Below are 18,247 nucleotides of genomic sequence, written 5' to 3'. Positions count from 1 at the left end.
AATGTGTGTGTGTGCTGTGAGTAATAGCATGTGTGAGCATGAGCAATAGCATATATTCCAGCTTGTGTGTGAACAACAGCATTTGCTTGAGCTTGTGAACTGTGTGTGTCTGTGAACAATAGCATGTGTGAGTAACAGCATGGTTGAGAGCTAGTGTGAGAAATAGCATTGTGAGAGCTTGTATGTGTGTATGTGATGCTGTGTGTGCCCAAGGAGGTGGCTATTGCTGCCCACACATTCTAGGAAGAGAGAGAGCATGTGTGTGTGTGTGTGTGTGTGTGTGTGTGTGTGTTTGAGAAATAAACCATGTGGAGAACATATGAGAGAGAGCGAGCATGTTAGAGAGCATGTGTGCAAGCAAGTCTGTGTGTGGCAGCAGCACACACAGTCTGCGAAATCCAGGGAGAGAGGAGCATGTATGTGTGTGTGTGTGAGAGAGTATTTGAGAGCTTGTGTGTGTGTGTGTGTGTGAGAGAGACAACGTGTGTGTGTGTGATGCTCCGCAGGCCCAAAGAGGAGGCTTCTGCTGCCTCTATGTTAGAAGGAGAGGAAGAAAGAGAGAGAGCATCTGTTTGTGTGTGTGAAAGAAAGAGAATGCATGTGAGCATGTGTGAGTAGACTAGTTTGTATGTTGGAGGGAGTGGGAGAAAGGCATGCAAACTTCTCCTCACATGCATACACACACTCTCCATTAATCTGCGACAATCTCAGGATGATTTGAAAGCAAACCTTCCCATGTATGGAGAGCATGGGATTTTTAAAATTCTTATTTGAATGTTTTAATTATTGCGTGCTATTTGATGTATTTGCTGTTTTTAAATATTTATTGACGTTTGGGAAATTTAAATATTTTTTTATGAGTTTTTAATTATTGGATATTCTTTTTGTCAGCTGTTTGAAATATGTTCTGTATGTATGTTTTTATTATCATGATGTTTTATATTTCTTGATTTTATAGTTTGATGTTTTACATAGCATGGTGATGTTTCGGTTTGTCCATTGTTGCACTGCATACACAGTATGGTTTCCAATTCAGTTTTCTCTGAGACAGCAGATTACCATATTTTTCACTCCATAAGATGCACTTTTTTTTCCCCCAAAAGTGGGGGGAAAATGTCTGTGCGTCTTATGGAGCAAATATAATAAAAAACTAAAAAGCAACTACAACTCCCCCCCCCCCCCCAACACAAGTCCTGCCAAATGTCCCTAGTGGTCCAGCGGGGGTCGGTCCCTGTGACATAGTAAGGGCAAAGGGCTGTCGGCGCCATTTTGATTACTGGCAGCTGATGGCCCGAGTGCAGGAGATTGCTCCCGGACCCCCGCTGGACCACCAGGGACTTTTGGCAGGTCTTGAGGGGGTCAGGAGGGTGGGGTTTGTAGTTAATTACATTTAAAGGGTTGGGTTGGGTTTTTCCCACAGAAAGAGAACAATAAAAGTGTTTGATCTGGGGAGTGGACCGAAATGGCCCTCCTGAGAAGTATGCCTGAACAGAAAACCAACATGGAGAAGGAAAATCCCCAGAAGCCTCTGCTATTCTTTAGCCTGCCTGGGCTGAATGAACTCTGCAGAATGTCCCTGAACAGGCAGACAAGCTGGCACCAGAAAGGTGAGGCCTATTCAGTGGGTCACAAAGAAGAAACCAACGGCGGGAGCTTCAGGCACTATTCTGTTAAAATCTCACTGGACAAGATAATTAACAAAGGATTATTTGGAGAGTGAGGGCAAATGGGCTACACCTGGGAAAACTAATCAGGGCAGTTCAGAGATAGGTTGTCATGTCAACAGCATGATGTGACTCTGTAAATGATTCTTTGGGCAGTCACGTAAGTCTAGAAGCTTCCACAATATTATATGTTTATCTATAAAAGAAGGGTCACTTCCTGTATCCAACGAGATGCTGGTCAGTTTGTAAGACTAAGGGCACCCAGTATCCAGCATCTCCCAAGAACACTTATACTGCCTAATAAAAATACTTTATACCTTTTACTGAGTCTAAGTGTTCTTGTGTCCCTGGCCCTAAGCATAGAGTATTATTTACACTCCCCAGACCCGAAAACGAAATGGGGACCCAAAAAAAAAAAAAAATAGTTCTATGTACTCCCCTAATTTGCTCCATAAGACGCACAGACGCCCGGGAACAGAGCCCATTTAGCACACCATTTCTTTTTTTTCCCCTCCGAATCCTAGGTGCATCTTATGGAGCGAAAAATACAGTAATTTCTTTTATTTTCCTGATAGGAGGTGTACTAGTCTTTTAGGATCTAATGTAATAGTTGAAGTACTGTATTACCTTTTCATAAGTAAGGTTGTTACTGAGTGCTGGCAGTTAGTGCTGTTTACTATATTCTATTGTAATTCAGTTTTTTTGAGAGGATTCATTGTCAAATTGTTTGCAGCAACAAATTAAAGGCAACACAATTCTAAAATGTCTGCAATATTGGAACCCAAAGGTTGTATATGTAAGTGGCTGTGTACTGTGCTGTTTCTGGGTCCTTCAGCCAGCTGTTGGGAGCTCTTTAAGAGAAGATCAGTGAAGGGTGTGGATAATTGATGCACTCAAAGTATTTCTAGAACATTGGGAAAAATGAGCAATCTGCCCATGATAAATGTATGCATACAATTAAAGAAATGTACGCATTTATGCAGATTAATGTTCCATTATTCTTATGGTGTTTCAAGTTGATTCATGAGTGCACCACTCATCATTGATGGCTCTGTTGATCCATTGGTAGATTGTTCATTGCCACTGGGGATGCTAGAATGAAGGAGAAGAGCGAGAGAGAGAGGGAGACCAGTTCAGGGGCAATGGTGGCAACTTTTTATGGAAATGAGGGAAGGATCAGATGATCAGGTTTCCCCCCCCCCCTCCTTCTTCTTCAGTCCTCTGGTATGGGAGGGGAGGAGAGAAAGGACCTATGGGCCGGTGCCCTACATCTTTGAAGTATCTAGCAACGCCCCTGCCATGGGGTACTTTTTACCCTCAGGGTTTGTATCAATGATCAAAGCAAACTTATGTGTAGAGTTGCCAAAGGAAAAAGCAGGGAGATCTCTGTTTCTTCCAAGGGGACTTTTTCCTTTGAAATAACACATGTAGATCTGAAGGTGTCATCCACATGTGTTAATTTGCTCTTTTGAGCTAAACCCGCCCTTAGGAATGCCTCCACACTATGTAGGCACATAGGATGTAGAACATGCATACTGTTTCCTGCATTGGGAGGTGTTCAATTTTCAAAAAGCCAATTTCCATGGGTAAAAAAAGACTGTTTTACCCGCAAGAATGGCTTTGAAAATGGCTTTCATTATGAACGGTTCAACATCCATTTTCTATATCGACTAAATTCTCTATGGAATTTCACCTCTGTAGCCTTATCACTGCACAACCCTTCACTCAGGGGGTAGATTTTATAAATCTAAGCCTGCGCGAACAAAAGTACGCGCATAGCTGCGCATATCTTATAAAATCCGGGGTCGGCGCGCGCAAGGAGGGAACTTTCCTTCCACCCCCCTGCACCTTGCCCTCCCTTCCCCTACCTAACCCACCCCCCGGCCCTATCTAAACCCCCCCCCCACCTGTGTTTTAAAAGTTACGCCTGCCACGCGATTCCTCGGCCCGGGACCCGTTTCGGAGGCCTCAGCCACGCCCCCGGGCCGGCACCACGCCCTCCCCGGAACGCCCCGAATGTCGCATTGGCCCCGACACGCCCCCCTAGTGAAGCCCCGCGACTTACGCGTGTCCCGGGGCTTGCGCGCGCCGCCGAGCCTATGCAAAATAGGCTCAGCGGCACGCAGGGGGGGTTTAAAAGGATTACGCGCATACGTTATTCGCGTAACCCTTTTAAAATCCGGCCCTCTATGTCCACTTATCTAAATCTTTCACCATTTTCATTTTGGTTTCAAAACAAAAACAAAAAAAATTCTTGCCTACCATTTGCCAAAACAAATAAAAAAAGTGAAAAAACCTTCCAAAGAAATTAAATTCAAAAGGAACCCCCCCCCCCCCCCCCCCAGACTCTGCAAAAATAAATAAATAAATAAATAGTTTTGGCCTGCACAACCCCTTGTGGACCATCCTTTTTGCGTTGATTGTTCATTATCCAGTAATGATATGAACCCGACATTTTTTCTGGTATCTTATGTTACGATATCCCTCTCTGACCTTTCCCTGGCTCCAGGTGTCTTTCCCCATTCCTCTGCCAGCAATCCCTCCATCTCATAGTCTTCTTTCTCTTCAATTGAAGTAACCTTGGCAGTTGGAGCCAGCTGTACTGCTTTTCACTGCACTTGACTTTCTGCCGCTTTTCAAAAAATGTTATTATTTAATGTAAGCATTTAGACAATTGGAAGATTCAGCTTGCTATAGGAAATTGCCTTTGGATCTGAGTAAAAGATTACAGTCTAAAATTAGGAGAATCACCTCATCAGCATTTGAGATGGGTTTGTTTTTTTTTTGACTAGAAGAGAATTTGAATATCTCTACATGAGTAATCCACAGTTGGCTACAACATATTTTTTGCCAAAGATTCACAAACATTTGACAAACCGCCTAGCAGATCTATTGTCCTACATACAGGACACAAAACATTTTTTGAACATATTGAATACATTCGATACAACAAGCATTGGGCACAGGCTGTTAATGGTCACCTTAGATGTTAATTCTCTACATACAAATATACCGCAGGATGAAGCTTTGGAAATTATATTGATGAATTTGAAGAACAGAGACCATCCACACAACGTGCCTTCTTCATTCATTTCCAGTCTAGCGCTTATTGTGCTCAAAGAAAATTTTTTCTTGTTGTAACAGCAACTATATTTGCAGGTAGGAGGGTCAGCAATGGGACCAACAATGGCACCATCTCCAGCCAATTTATATACGGCAGAATTTGAAAAAAACTTTGGATAGACCAAACACAAAAAATTCTGATGCGAAAAAGATACATTGATGACATCTTCATTTTGTGGGATGGGACTGTTGAAGAAGTCTATCGATTTTTCAAGTGGCTAAATAGTTGCAATGAAACAATACAGTTCACCGAGTCATTTTTACATTTCTCTAGTGCTCATTCTTATGCTTTGCGTGCTAATTCACCGTATGCACAGTTTTTAAGGATTAAGAAGATTTGTTCCAACATTAAGGAATATAAGATGAAATAAAAAAATGCTATCAAAAATTTTTTTGGATAGGGGTTATCCATTGTCTATTATATGGAAAGCATACAAAAGAGCATTATACTATCTAGGAGAGGAATTGTTATAGAGCACTAGAAGAACTGAGCAAGAAGAAACTTTTACATGTGAATTACAATATGCAGCAGGTTAGATAGCGATAAGTCAGATCATTAGAAATAATTAGGACATTCTGACTTTAAATCATGTATTTGATACGAAATTACGTTTTGCATATACCCAAGGCAGAAATCTGAAAGAAAAGTTATGTCCTGCATTTCTTTCTGTGCCAATGAACATTAGAACAACTAGAATCATAGGCCATTTTAAAATTGGCTCATGCTCCTGTTGTGAAATTAATTCTAACATCAAAAACTTTGTTCATCCTCATACTAAAAAGGCATATTCGTTGAAACATTTTACAAATTGTGTATCGACTTACGTGGTATGTATAGCCACATGCTCTTGTGAAAAAAAAAAAAGTGGGGAAAACCAAAATGTTTTAAGGACACATATTTCTGAGCTCAAAAGTTGTTTAAAACACAAACATTTAGAAGCACCTTTGGTGGCACACTCAGTTGAGGCATCTCACCAATTTTCAGACTATTGGTTTTTAGTGATTGACACCAGCCTCAGCAGCGCGCATGTTATAAAATCAGGGGTCGGTGCGCGCAAGGGGGTGCACACTAGTGCAAATTGTATGTGCCAAGCCCTTGGAGAGCCCCGCTGGCTTTCTCCGTTCCTTCCCCCCCCCCCCCACCTTCCTCTCCCTGTCCCGCCCCCCAGCCCTAAAGAAACCCCCTGTACCTTTGTTTTGGAAGTTACGCCTGTCAGAGGGAGGCCGACTGCAGGTGCGCGATCCCCCTGTGCCGGAGTCCTCGGCCACGCCTCCCGGACTGCCCCGCCATGCCCCTGGACAGTCTTCCCCGCCCCTGCCCATTCAGAAAAGCCCCGGGACATACGCGCGTCCTAGGGCTTTACGTGCGCCGCCGGGCCTTTTGAAAATAAGCCCGGCACGCGTAGGTCTTTGAAAACCTGCCCCATGATTAAATCAGCACAGTTGTTACAAAACTCCATGGCCAGAGTAGTTTGTGGTGTGGGGAGGTATGATTTGCTTTTAGTAATTTTTTTTATGACTTGTTCAGTTTTATTCTATTTTATAATAATGCATAAGGTACTCTGTAAATTGGAAAATGGATGGTTGAGATTCAGATTACAGTGGTATGTGCCGCAAAGAGAACTATGGTCTGTGAATAAAGGTCTTTTAGTGACCGCCTCGGTGAAGGAAGCTAGCTTGAAAATGGTGTGTGAACAAGCGATTAAAGGGCCAGGAAAGCCAGGACCAGTACTCTGGAATTCAATGCCAGAGGAGTCACGGCTAATGACAGAACATAAGCTATTTAGGGAAATGCTAAAATCCTGGCTTTATAAGGAGGCTTATAATGATATGTAAAGGTAGAGTCAAGGCTGAAGAGTTAAGCAGCAAGGGGTCTTAGGGGAAGGACAAGAGTCGCTTATTCCTGTTGTGTTTTATATTATTTTGTATTGTTGTATTTTAAAATTTTATGCATGTAAAATTTGTAAACTGCCTAGATTGACAATAGACGGTATAGAAAAAAGAGAAAACATAATAAACAGGATCTCAGCAGAATCATGTATCAGAGGCAGAGTAGCTCAGCGTTGTCATATCTCGGAGGTGGATTTTGGGGAAAAGGAGGCAGAGGAGTCATGCCTCGGAGGTGGATGTTGGGGAATAGGAGGCAGCCAACAGCTAGAGGACCATCATGTTCCTTTCATTTATCTTGCCACTCGCATGGCAAATCTAGATAGCCAAGCAAAGGCAGAGGACCCTCGGTGGACAAGAGAGATAGCACTGAGCCACTCTAGCTAGGTCTGGCCAGATGCTAGACTTGTGAGACCAAAATGCCATCACATTTGATGGTCTCCGTGAGATTGAGCTGCTGTCTCCTTTGGTGATACTGAATGTGAATCTTTCTTCCCAGGTGCTTTAGCGATCACCTGGGACAGAAGTGAGGATTGCTTTTGTTTTCCTGTATGCTAGGTGGCGATGACAGGGTGCTGCTCTGACTTGCACTGCTGTCTGACCTGGCCAGTGATAGTGTTTCTTCCTGTTCGACATCCTTCCTCTGCCTCAACCTCTGGCACTCTAGCTGACAGACCTCCTCTGTCAGCATGCTCTTCATGTGTGTCAGACTGTTTGCCTCCAGTGCAAGTCTCCCTTTCACACGTGCTTCACATAATGTAGCGAGGATGTGTGTGTGGGGTTTCTGGTCAGAGGTCCTAATTTCTCTGTCACCTGCTTTTCCAAGGATACCAAACAGCGCAGCACCTCATCTCTCATTCCCTCTTCCTGTTGAAAGCCCTCCAACTTTTCTAACAGGATGTTTACTATCGGGATGACAATCGCCCAAGGTGGCGCTTATAGCTCTCAGCACCTCTGTGGTATCCTTAAAGGGCTTCAGGATTTTCACAAGCGGTTTCATGACTGACCAGTCTTGATGCCCTAGGGGAGCCTACACACCTAAATCCATTTCCCAAGACAGATCATGCAGGGGTGTATGCTGCTCCACTAGCCTCTGCAGCATCATGTAGGTTGCATTCCAGCGGGTACCCACATCTATGATGAGACGCTTGTGAGGCAATTCTAATTCCTCCTGCTTTTCAGAGAGAAGGTCACCCGCCTTCACGCTTTGGTGGAAGTATCCAGCTATTTTTCTACACTTCTCTAGTAAGCCGTATAGGTACGCATGCTCTGGATCCCAGCCCCAGGGCCTCCTTCATTGCTAGGCAAAACATTGTACACCTTGATATCTTCCATTGAATACCGCCTTGACCATATTAGACCCATTGTCGGTGATAAAGAAACCTGTGTTGAGACTTCTGGCTTTCTGATCCAGCTGCCAGCATTTCTTGAATTGCTCCTAAAATACTGGCAGAGGTATGGGAACCATCCAGCAGCTGAGTGTGTAGCAAAGGCCACCTGTGCCCTGTTGCTCCAGGCCCTGTGAAGCTGCTGCCTGCCCTTACCTTGGCCAGGTCCCACCAGTGTGCCTTCAGAGAAAGGAAGGAATGCGAGGCATGTTATGGATGTCCATATGTCACTTGTGAAATGTACACTGCTCCCCTGTGCCTTCACTAGCAGCGCCTGCAGACGGCTACAGCAATGTTTTTACAAAGTGGGGATGACCTTTCTGCTGAAAGTGTTCCTGGACAGTGTTCCCTCAAACCTGCGTGCATAACTTTTCTGGAGACTGCACACAACTTTTCAACCCCCATGCGATGCAAGAGATCAGCATGAAGGAAGTTCTAGCCCTGCAAATTTTTAATATCGGGGGGGCCTCCACAGAGAAGATTGCAGACAGGCTTCAGTGCCAGTATCAGCGATTGGCCCCTCCCCACCAGCCAGTGAGAGAGGATCCCGGTAAAAGAAAGAGGGGGTCTTTCTTAACTATGTGTATGTCTATGAATGGGAGCTTGCCTGGGTAGGGGAGTGTGTGTGTGTGTGTGAGATGAATGGATGCCTGCCTGGTGTCTGTGTGAGAATGAATGGGTGCGAAAATGAATAGAAGCCTGCCTAGGGGTGGGGAGAACAGTGTGAAAAAGAATGGGAGCCTGCCTAGGGGTCTGTGGGAGCTTGCCTGAGTCTATGTGTGACAGAATTAATGGGATCGTGTGTGTGTGTGAGAGAGAGGGAGCTGGTGATAGTGTGTTTGCTAGTGAGAGACAGCATATATATATGTTTATGTGAGAGAGCATGTGAGAGCCTGTGTGTGAGTGTGAGAAAGCATGTGAGAGAACCATGGTGTATGTATGAGAGAGAGATAGCATGTGAAAGTGAGAGCTGTGTGTAAGCCACAACCTGTATGCATGCAAGAGAGTATTTGAGAGAGAGCAACAATTGATGAGAATGAGCACCTGAGTGTGTTTTTGAGGGAGGAAGGGAAGAAGACAGGTAGAGAGAGAAGAAACAGAGGAAAAAAAAAGAAACCCTGTAAAAGGAATTGGGAAAAGACCGAGAAAAGGAACATAGAAAAAAAAAAAAAAGCCTAGGACCAGCGGATTAGAGAAATAAGATCAGACAAAGGTAAAAAAATTAATTATTTTTAATTTTTAGTGAATGGCATATGTTAGCTTTGAAAATGTGCATTACATATTTGTCTTTTGTTCTTCCTTCAGTATTCCACTGTTCAGAGTCTGGTTTCTTGGGCTTTCCATTTTATTTTTGTTTGCCTGTTTCTGTTTCTAATTTGTAATGGAACCTACGAGAGAGGGAGCTATACTCTATTTAGTGCTCACTAATGGAGATAATGTCTCTGATGTCCAGGTGGGCGCCCACCTCAGCACCAGTGATCATCAAACGGTATGGTTTCATATCACACAAAGGATACGTAGAAGAAGCACGAAGACCCGCGTTTTGCAGTTCAAAAACATGGACTTTGATGAAATGGGGAAGTACCTGGAGGAAGAACTAAAAGGTTGGGAGAACGAGAAAGATGTGGATCAACAGTGGACCAAACTAAAAGGCGCAATTATCAAGGCAACTAATCTATATGTTAGAAAAAGTAAAGAAAAGCAAAAGGAGGTGGCTGACAAAATAAAAGCTAAAAGAACAGCATTCAAGAAATATAAAGGATCCCAAAGGGAGGAGCACAAAGAAGAATATCTGGTACAACTGAGGAAGACGAAGAAAGTAATCAAGACGGCAAAAAGTCAAGCGGAAGAAAGGATTGCCAAAGAGGTAAAGAGAGGTGACAAAACATTTTTCAGATACATCAGAGAAAGGAGAAAAGTTCAACGTGGTATAGTGAAATTGAAAGGTGAAAAGGATCAATGTGTAGAAAGAGACGAAGAAATGGCAGAAATACTAAACGAATACTACAGTTCGGTGTTCACTAAAGAGGACCCAGGAGAAGGACCATCGCTAATTAACAAGAAACTGGAGAGGAGTAGAGTAGATGTAACTCCGTTTACAGTGGAGAATGTGTGGGAACAGCTGGGAAAACTGAAAGTGGACAAAGCCATGGGGCCTGATGAGGTTCATCCCAGGATACTGAGGGAGCTCAGAGATGTGCTGGCGGGTCCGCTGAGTGACCTGTTCAATAGATCACTAGAAACGGGAGTGGTGCCGAGTGATTGGAGAAGAGCGGTGGTGGTCCCGCTTCACAAGAGTGGGAGCAGAGAGGAGGCTGGAAACTACAGGCCGGTTAGCCTCACCTCGGTGGTGGGAAAAATATTGAAGTCACTGCTGAAGGAAAGAATAGTGAACTATCTACAGTCTGAAGAATTGCTGGACCAAAGGCAGCATGGATTCACCAGGGGAAGATCCTCTCAGACAAATCTGATTGACTTTTTCGACTGGGTGACTAGGGAATTGGATCAAGGAAGAGCGCTAGACTTCATCTACTTGGATTTCAACAAGGCTTTTGATACAGTCCCACACAGGATGCTGGTGAATAAAATGAGAAGCTTAGGAGTGAGTTCCAAGGTGGTGGCCTGGATTGCAAACTGGTTGATGGACAGAAGACAACATGTGATGGTAAATGGAACTTACTCTGAAGAGAGAGCGATGTTAAGCAGAGTGCCGCAAGGATCGGTGTTGGGACTGGACCTGTTCAATATCTATGTGAGCGACATAGCGGATGGGATAGAAGGTAAGGTTTGTCTGTTTGCGGATGACACTAGGATCTGCAACAGAGTGGACACGCCGGAAGGAGTGGAGAGAATGAGAAGGGATTTAAGGAAGCTGGAAGAGTGGTCGAAGATATGGCAGCTGAGATTCAATGCCAAGACGTGCAGAATCATGCATATGGGGTGTGGAAATCCAAAAGAACTGTATTTGATGGGGAGTGAAGGGCTGATGTGCACGGAGCAGGAGAGAGACCTAGGGGTGATAGTATCTAACGATCTGAAGTAGGCGAAACAATGTGACAAGGCGATAGCTAAAGCCAGAAGAATGCTGGGCTGCATAGAGAGAGGAATAAAAGTAAGAAAAGGGAAGTGATTATCCCCTTGTACAGGTCCTTGGTGAGGCCTCACCTGGAGGACTGTGCTCAGATCTGGAGACCGTATCTCCGAAGGGACAGAGAGAGGATGGAGGCGGTCCAGAGAAAGGCGACCAAAAAGGTGGATGGTCTTCATCGAATGTCTTATGAGGAGAGATTGAAGAATCTAAATATGTACACCCTGGAGGAAAGGAGGAGCAGGGATGATATGATACAGACTTTCAGTACTTGAAAGGTTTTAATGATCCAAAGTTAATGACAAAACGTTTCCGTCGGAAAAAAAAAATCAGCAGAACCAGGGGTCACGATTTAAAACTCCAGGGAGGAAAATTCAGAACCAATGTCAGGAAGGATTTCTTCATGGAGAGGGTGGTGGATGCTTGGAATGCCCTTCCGGAGGAAGTGGTGAAGACCAGAACTGTGAAGGACTTCAAAGGGGTGTGGGATAAACACTGAGGATCCATAAAGTCTAGAGTATGTGAATGAAGAGTGGGTGGCTTGCAGGAATGACAGCTACTACCTGGAGATAATACCCTTATTCAATAAATATACACACGGTTAATGCGACTCCAACATTGCTTTAAGCTTCAACGGCAAGAGGTAATGTGGAAAAAAGTATTTCCATTCACAAAAAAAGCGGCGAGTAGCTTGCTTGTTACAGCGGTTACTAGGGATGTGAATCGGATCCGATATCGGATCCGATTCTGGTTCCGATTCACATCTCTATAGATGTGAATCGGATCCGATATCGGATGTGAATCGGATCCAATATCGGATCCGATTCACATCCCTAGCGGTTACTACCCCAAACCTAATAAGCCTGATACTTCACTTTCAATGCATTTTCAGCAAAACTCTCTGCTTTACTGGCAGGGGGAATGAAGAAAAGTAGATCTATATACAGACAACCACCAACAAGGACTGAATTACATAGTCTGGGAAAACAAATAAGCATGGGTGTAGCATGCTTATTGTGGCGGTTACTACCCCTAACTAATAAAGCTAGATATTTCACTTAGATGCAGTTCCAACACTGCTCTCTACATTAATGGCGGGGATAGAAGGGAAATAGAACCAAAAGGTTACTAAGGGCCAAGAGTAACAGATAAGTATGAGGAAAAAAAAAAAAAGAATGTGAAAGCTTGCTGGGCAGACTGGATGGGCCGTTTGGTCGTCTTCTGCCGTCATTTCTTTGTTTCTATTCTGTACTGAGTAAGGATCTGTCTGTGTGGCAGAGGTGCAGTATGTCTACTGGCATGTAGGTTTTCTACGGGGCTTTGGAGCAGTAGGTGGTGTATTAGTGTTCTAGAGCATGGGATAATATTTGCATTGCTGCTGTATCACAGATAAAGTTGCTGTTTGAGACCTGATATACTGCTGGTATGGTATGGTATAGTATGGCATGGCAAGATTCTAGGTGGTTTTTTTTTTTTTTGCAGGGGTTTGTGTTACTTCTCAAAGTGTTTGGCAGTGAAGAGTTTGCAGTTACTGAGAGGAGTGTGTGTGTGGAAGAGAAGGAGTACTGAGTGAGTGTGCATGAGAGCCTGGGGAAAGAGCGTGTGTGTTTGTGAGAATGAGAATGTATATGTAAGAAAGAGTATGAATGTGCAAGTATGTATATGTAAAAAGGTTTGTGCGCATGCTGCTCCAATGTTCCCTCTAAGGATTGGGTTGCTGTGAGTATAAAACTGACAAGCTTTTTGCATCTAAGAAAGTAGTGCTCACAAAGTAATGAAACCAAAAATCTTTGCTCACGAGCCAAAACCTTTGCACACCGCAACCCAATCCTTAGAGGGAATATTGGTCTGGTCCTGGGGGGCACTTTGTAGTTCGGCGCTAGAAGCTGCAGCAAATGCCTGAGGCCCTCGTTCTCAACGACCTGCAGGGGCTGATAGTCTAAAGCGATCATCTCACCAACTGTTCTTGTCACTACTTTGGATGCTATCTGCCACTTTCCCTGTGACAGTGCCACTGAACACTACCCCATTTCTTCCATTGTGGGCTGTCGCTTCTTAGCTATAGTTGGGAATTGCTGCTGGTCTTGGAAGGAGCTTGAGGAACACTCGTCTCCTTTTCAAAGGCTGGTGTCCTGTGTCTTGCAGAAGGGGCCCCCTGACTACTATTACTACTAATATCCTCAGGTGCATATTGAAGGGGATGCTGCTTCATGCCATAATTACTTAAGTGGCCCAGTTGCTTCCCTCAGCTGATGTCCTTTGTGCAACAGTTACAAACCGCAAAACGTGGGTCCTCCCTCATTTGAAAATGGCTCCAGATCACAGATTTCTTTCATGATCCTTTGCCTCTCTCTGCATCCTTTGGGGTGGATGATGCTGCTGGCAGTGACATTGGGGAGGTCACAGATGGAGCCTGAGGAACTGTAGCAGAGGATATACTCATCCTCTGTTCCTGCACTGTCAGTATGGCCTGCTCTCTCTCACTAACATGTCCTCCTGCCTCTCTCTCCTCTGTCAATGAAGTGGAAGCTAGCACAGTATTGAGTAAACCTCCTAATATAGGATCCTTAGCTAATGCCTCTCCCATCTCTGCTTCAGGAAATACTTTGAAGGGAGATTCATCAAGCTCTGAATCAGAAGAGTATGACAAAACTGATCTTATAGCCTCTGCTGCACTAAGGGTTTGCACTGCTGGTTTAGGTTTCACCACTTTACTTGTACTTCTAAAGGCACTGGTGGTTGTTCTCTGCTGCTACTAGTACTACTAGTGCCTTCCCTTTCCCTCTCCTCTGAGATAGCAGGATCTGGCTGAGACACCTATAGAAAAACTGGCATATCCTCCCCAAATCTCAACTTCTTGTGGCTTGACATGCCTGCTTCTCCTGCTAATGTTTGTGATTTGAAAATATTCCTCTTTATCTTAATTGGGGGGACCCGCTGTTGTCTGTCTAGCAAATCCCCTGCCAACAACTGTAGGCTTCCCGTGTCCCTTGCCTGACATGATGGATTTTTAAAAAAGTCTGATGCATTGTTGGACAAAAGATGATGTTTTCAATTAATCTTTATTTCTGAAAATTTGGTGGATTGATGTGGGACACACTGATGACACTAGTGTGACTAACTACTACAGTGAATCTTCTGTGTGTAAGGTTGAACAACACACAAAGAGAATACACTGCATGGTGTGTGCGTGAGAATGAATGGGAGCCTGCCCTGGGGGGGGGGGGGGGGGTGTGTGTGCGTGAGAATGAATGGGAGCCTGCGTGTATGTGTGTGTGCCAGCCAGTGAGAGTGAGAGCGTGTGTGTGAATGAGAGAATCCGGGGGAGTTAATGCTTGTGTGTTGGGGGTGGGAGGAGACAGAGGATCTTAGAGCCTAAGAGTATGTCTCTGTCTGTAAGAGAGAGAGGTTGTAGGTGTGTATAAGAGCATGTATGTGTGTGAATGTGACCGTGTATGTGGTATAGACAATGGAGATGCGAGTATGTGTGAGAGGGAAAGGATAAAAGTTTGTGCGCCCCCCCACTAACCCTCGACAATCTCAGAGTAAATGGAAATTAAGAGTTCCCAGGTATGGATAGCAGGTGCTTTTTTTTTTTATCCTTATTAGTTTAAATTGTTGGGTGTTATTTGATATATGTGCTGCTCTGAAATATTTTATAGGTGCTTGGAAAATTTTTAAAAAATGTATATGATTTTAATTAATAAACATTATTCTATTTATCAGTAGTTTTAAAATATTCTTTTATTAGTATGATTTTAGTATTATAATTGATGCTTTATGTTTCTTGATTTTATTTGTTTTATGAGGAATGGTGGTTCTGTTTTTCCATTGTTGTACACAGAATGTAGCTTCTTGGGGTTTTCATTTCACTTTTTGTCTGCATATTGCTGGTTCTAATTTGTGATCCTTTATTCTGTATTTGGTGAGGGTATGCCTCTGCTCTGTGTGTGTGACCATGATCAGAGATTCTGCTAGCATTGGGTGTCTGTGTAGGGATCTAAAGCAATCGGGTTTGTTTTGTTTCCCCAGTAGGTTGTGTAATGGTATTCTGGGATCTAGTGTAATAATTACCTGTGCTTTTTTACAGGTGGGGGTTCTTGTTTGCATCCTTTGTTACGTTATGATAGGTTTGCTGTATAGATTTTGAGTATCTTTTTTGTGGAGTTTTGTGTTAGTTCACAATATGTCAGCAGTGAAAATGTTTGTACTGCTATTACTGTGAGATGACACCAGAATTTGAAAATATTTTTTGTATGATGAACTGTTAAGCATTAGTACAAGAAGGATAGAGGGAGGGAGGCACTGGAGAGGCACACAAATGCATTGGCCCCCCAAGTGCCGGAGACCCTCGGTACACCACTATTGCAGCCCATCCAGCACCGGGTCCACCACTTCATTATCAGACTCCTCCTGGATCATCTTAATACACAGTCCCTTTAGCACCTGGGAAATAAGAGGTTTCAACTCCTCTTTGCGGAACAGACGAACCACATGTGGGTCATCACCCTCCACATTCGGAACCTTGCCCAGGTCTACAAGATCCTTGCCGCCATCACAGTCCACACCCGCCACGTTGCCTGCCAGGTTATCTCCAGGATGATCTCCCAGCCCATCCTGCAAATCATTCGATTCCTCAGATTCATCCTCTCCTTCAGGATAGGCAAGGCCCAATTGGCGAGGCATGTCCCCCATTTGTGGACCTCTTAGACCTCTTTGAATCAACAAACACAGCATCTAAGGCCATTTACCTCTTGCACTTCTCCTGACCAGATAGGCCTTGTGCAGGAGCAAGACAAAACCTGCAACCCCCCCCCCCCCAGGGTTTCGGGAACAAGTGGTCCAGCAGCTCCCTCAGAGGGTCCTTTCCCTCCAGTAGCACGTTCTTGGCACAGCATGGCTAAATTCAGTTGTACGCAATTGGAGCCAAAGGCCCGGCAGTTTCCGGTGCTCGGAGGCTGACACAGGTGCCATTAAGCCCACACGTGGCTGAGTCTGTCTGCTGCGCTAAAATGGTGGCCCGATTGCGGCACGAGTCAGCAGCCGAGCACACCGCCCAGACGCTCCACCAGCGCTGAAAACACTGCCGCAAGCTCTCAGCCTCTCCTCCCACCCACCCCCCTGCCTGAAGGCCACCTATGCGCTCGCTCAGCCCGCTGGCTCTCCAGTCGCTAACGCCTCTTTTCTTACTTTTTTTTTTTTTTTTTTTAAAGAAACAGCAGCCACCAAAGAATAAACCCCATCCAGAAGAAATAAATACTTCCCTGCTGCTGGAGAAAACGTCGGGGAAGAAGCCTTCAGGAGGAAAGGGAACCAGGACCCCTAGCTTTCAGAACCCTGGATGCTGCGGGATAAAGCTGCTAGGGATTGCCACCCTCTGACCTGCTCGCCCGAATCAACCCGAGGGACGGCTCACGAAGCTACATAACACCTCAGGGAGCATCTCCTCAAATCTTCCTTTTCTTCACTTTAAATCTAAATTTAAAACTTTTTTTTTTTTGTTTATGTAGCAGTGCCTGAAAAGTTTTTATTCTCTGCCTCCATCTGCTAGTAGAGATGCAAAACCCCTTTGGCCTGGATTGATCTGGGGTACGAACAGGAAAGTGCATTTGCTTGTGTAAAACCCATTTTTAAGAGCATAAATGCTTTTGAAAAACAGGCCCTTAGGTAGACAGTCAAGTGCTGTTGAGAGTGGAGGATACAGGATACTCCGGGAGGGAAGGACTCTGGCTTCTGGGTCTCCAGTTCTCAGTATGCTATTTTACCTTTCAACAATCTCTGGTGGTCTCTGTTCCTCTCTCTCACCACACCGTCTCATTTTCTCTCTTATCCCTCCCTCTCACATTTCCCTTCTTCTCCAGATCCATTATTCTGTTTCCCTCTGCTGGTCTTTTCCCATTTCCTATTTTCCCTCACTGTTATGGTGCTATTGTTGCTCACAAGTAGTAGTCTTGTGAGGTTGTGCTAATTCACTCTTATTGTGCAAAAAAGAGGGCAAACTGTCTTCCTGCATTTTTGTCTGACTTTTGCCTGAAATTTAAACGTACTCCCAAGACATGTGTTAAACATATTGGGGCTTGAAATTCTGCCTCACTGATATCACGCAGCTTTGCCAAGGGCTCTCTTGCGGTTCTGAGGCCCCGGGCAATTTCCTTGTTCTCCTCGCCCCTCCCCAAACCGGACCTGTCTGGTCTAAGCCTTTACCACTTTCTTTTTTTTTCCTTTCAAGATCAGCATTCATAGAAAAAGCTGACATTTGAATAATCTCCTAAACAAAAATACGGAGCCCAGAAACTTAGCACATCATCTCATTACATCTTTCGCCCATAAACTTGGTGAAACTTGCTGCTATGAATGGCAGAAGCTTCACTCCCCCCCGCCCGCAGCAAATCACATTCAGCACCAGAATACAGAAAATCCGGTGATAAAAACGGAGGATCTGCTTGCATGAAAATATCCGAAGCTTACAGAAATCTGAACTTACTTCTAAAGCAGAGCTGCGGTTACGGATTTGTTTTCCAGCGAGGATCGTGAGGTCTCGAGCTGTCAGAAAGTTGCCTCCACCACCACGCCCGCCTTCCTGGCCTTTAATTGTGCAGCTGACGGAAGTGCCCTTTCGGTTTCCTTTTCTCTAGTTGAACTCGGGCCAAGTCCTGCGTGATGCATTCTTGTCACGGCTGAAAGGGAAATTTCTGTAATGGAGAAGCTGCTGTGTGAAAGGTCAGGACTTTCTCAGTGATGACACGGGAAGCAGGAACAGGCATAGAAGAAGCCTCCCCCTTTTCAGTTCTTTTATTGTTTAATATCAAACACGAGCACCGTCAGTAGCCCTAGCTGCATATGCAAAGTGCGCATGTACACCCTTGCACTGCCCGCCAAGAGACACACAACAGGCAGGCCCACGTGCGTTGTAACATTTTATTTATTTATTTTTTTTACAGGCAGTGAATTTGCTGGACATGGGCATACGTTCCAGGATGGCTGATGAGCGAAGGGGAGGCAATCCATCTGGTTGGATCTCGGGAGTGAAAGGGGTGTGCATGCATGCGCAGACACCACATCCGGCCAAGAGCATTCTATGTATATAGATATAGTTA

General features: G+C 44.6%; 1 protein-coding gene across 3 annotated transcripts in view; it reads right to left on the bottom strand.

Moving 5' to 3' along the window:
• Positions 1-17,764, bottom strand: part of LOC115090526 — a 95,565-nt gene extending 77,801 nt beyond the window's left edge. For 2 of the 3 annotated variants that reach the window (XM_029599729.1, XM_029599731.1), the window contains exon 1: positions 17,635-17,764. In XM_029599729.1, coding sequence (XP_029455589.1) covers position 17,635 — 1 coding nt within the window. In that variant the 5' untranslated portion in view covers positions 17,636-17,764. The remainder of the gene's footprint in view (positions 1-17,634) is intronic. The other variant, XM_029599730.1, reaches the window with a different exon arrangement.
• Between the last annotated feature and the right edge of the window lie 483 nt (positions 17,765-18,247).

This window comes from Rhinatrema bivittatum, chromosome 4 (assembly GCF_901001135.1).
Source record: "Rhinatrema bivittatum chromosome 4, aRhiBiv1.1, whole genome shotgun sequence".
NCBI lineage: Eukaryota > Metazoa > Chordata > Amphibia > Gymnophiona > Rhinatrematidae > Rhinatrema > Rhinatrema bivittatum.
The sequence above is the reverse complement of the archived record's forward strand: the minus strand, read 5'-3'. Positions and strand labels throughout refer to the sequence as shown.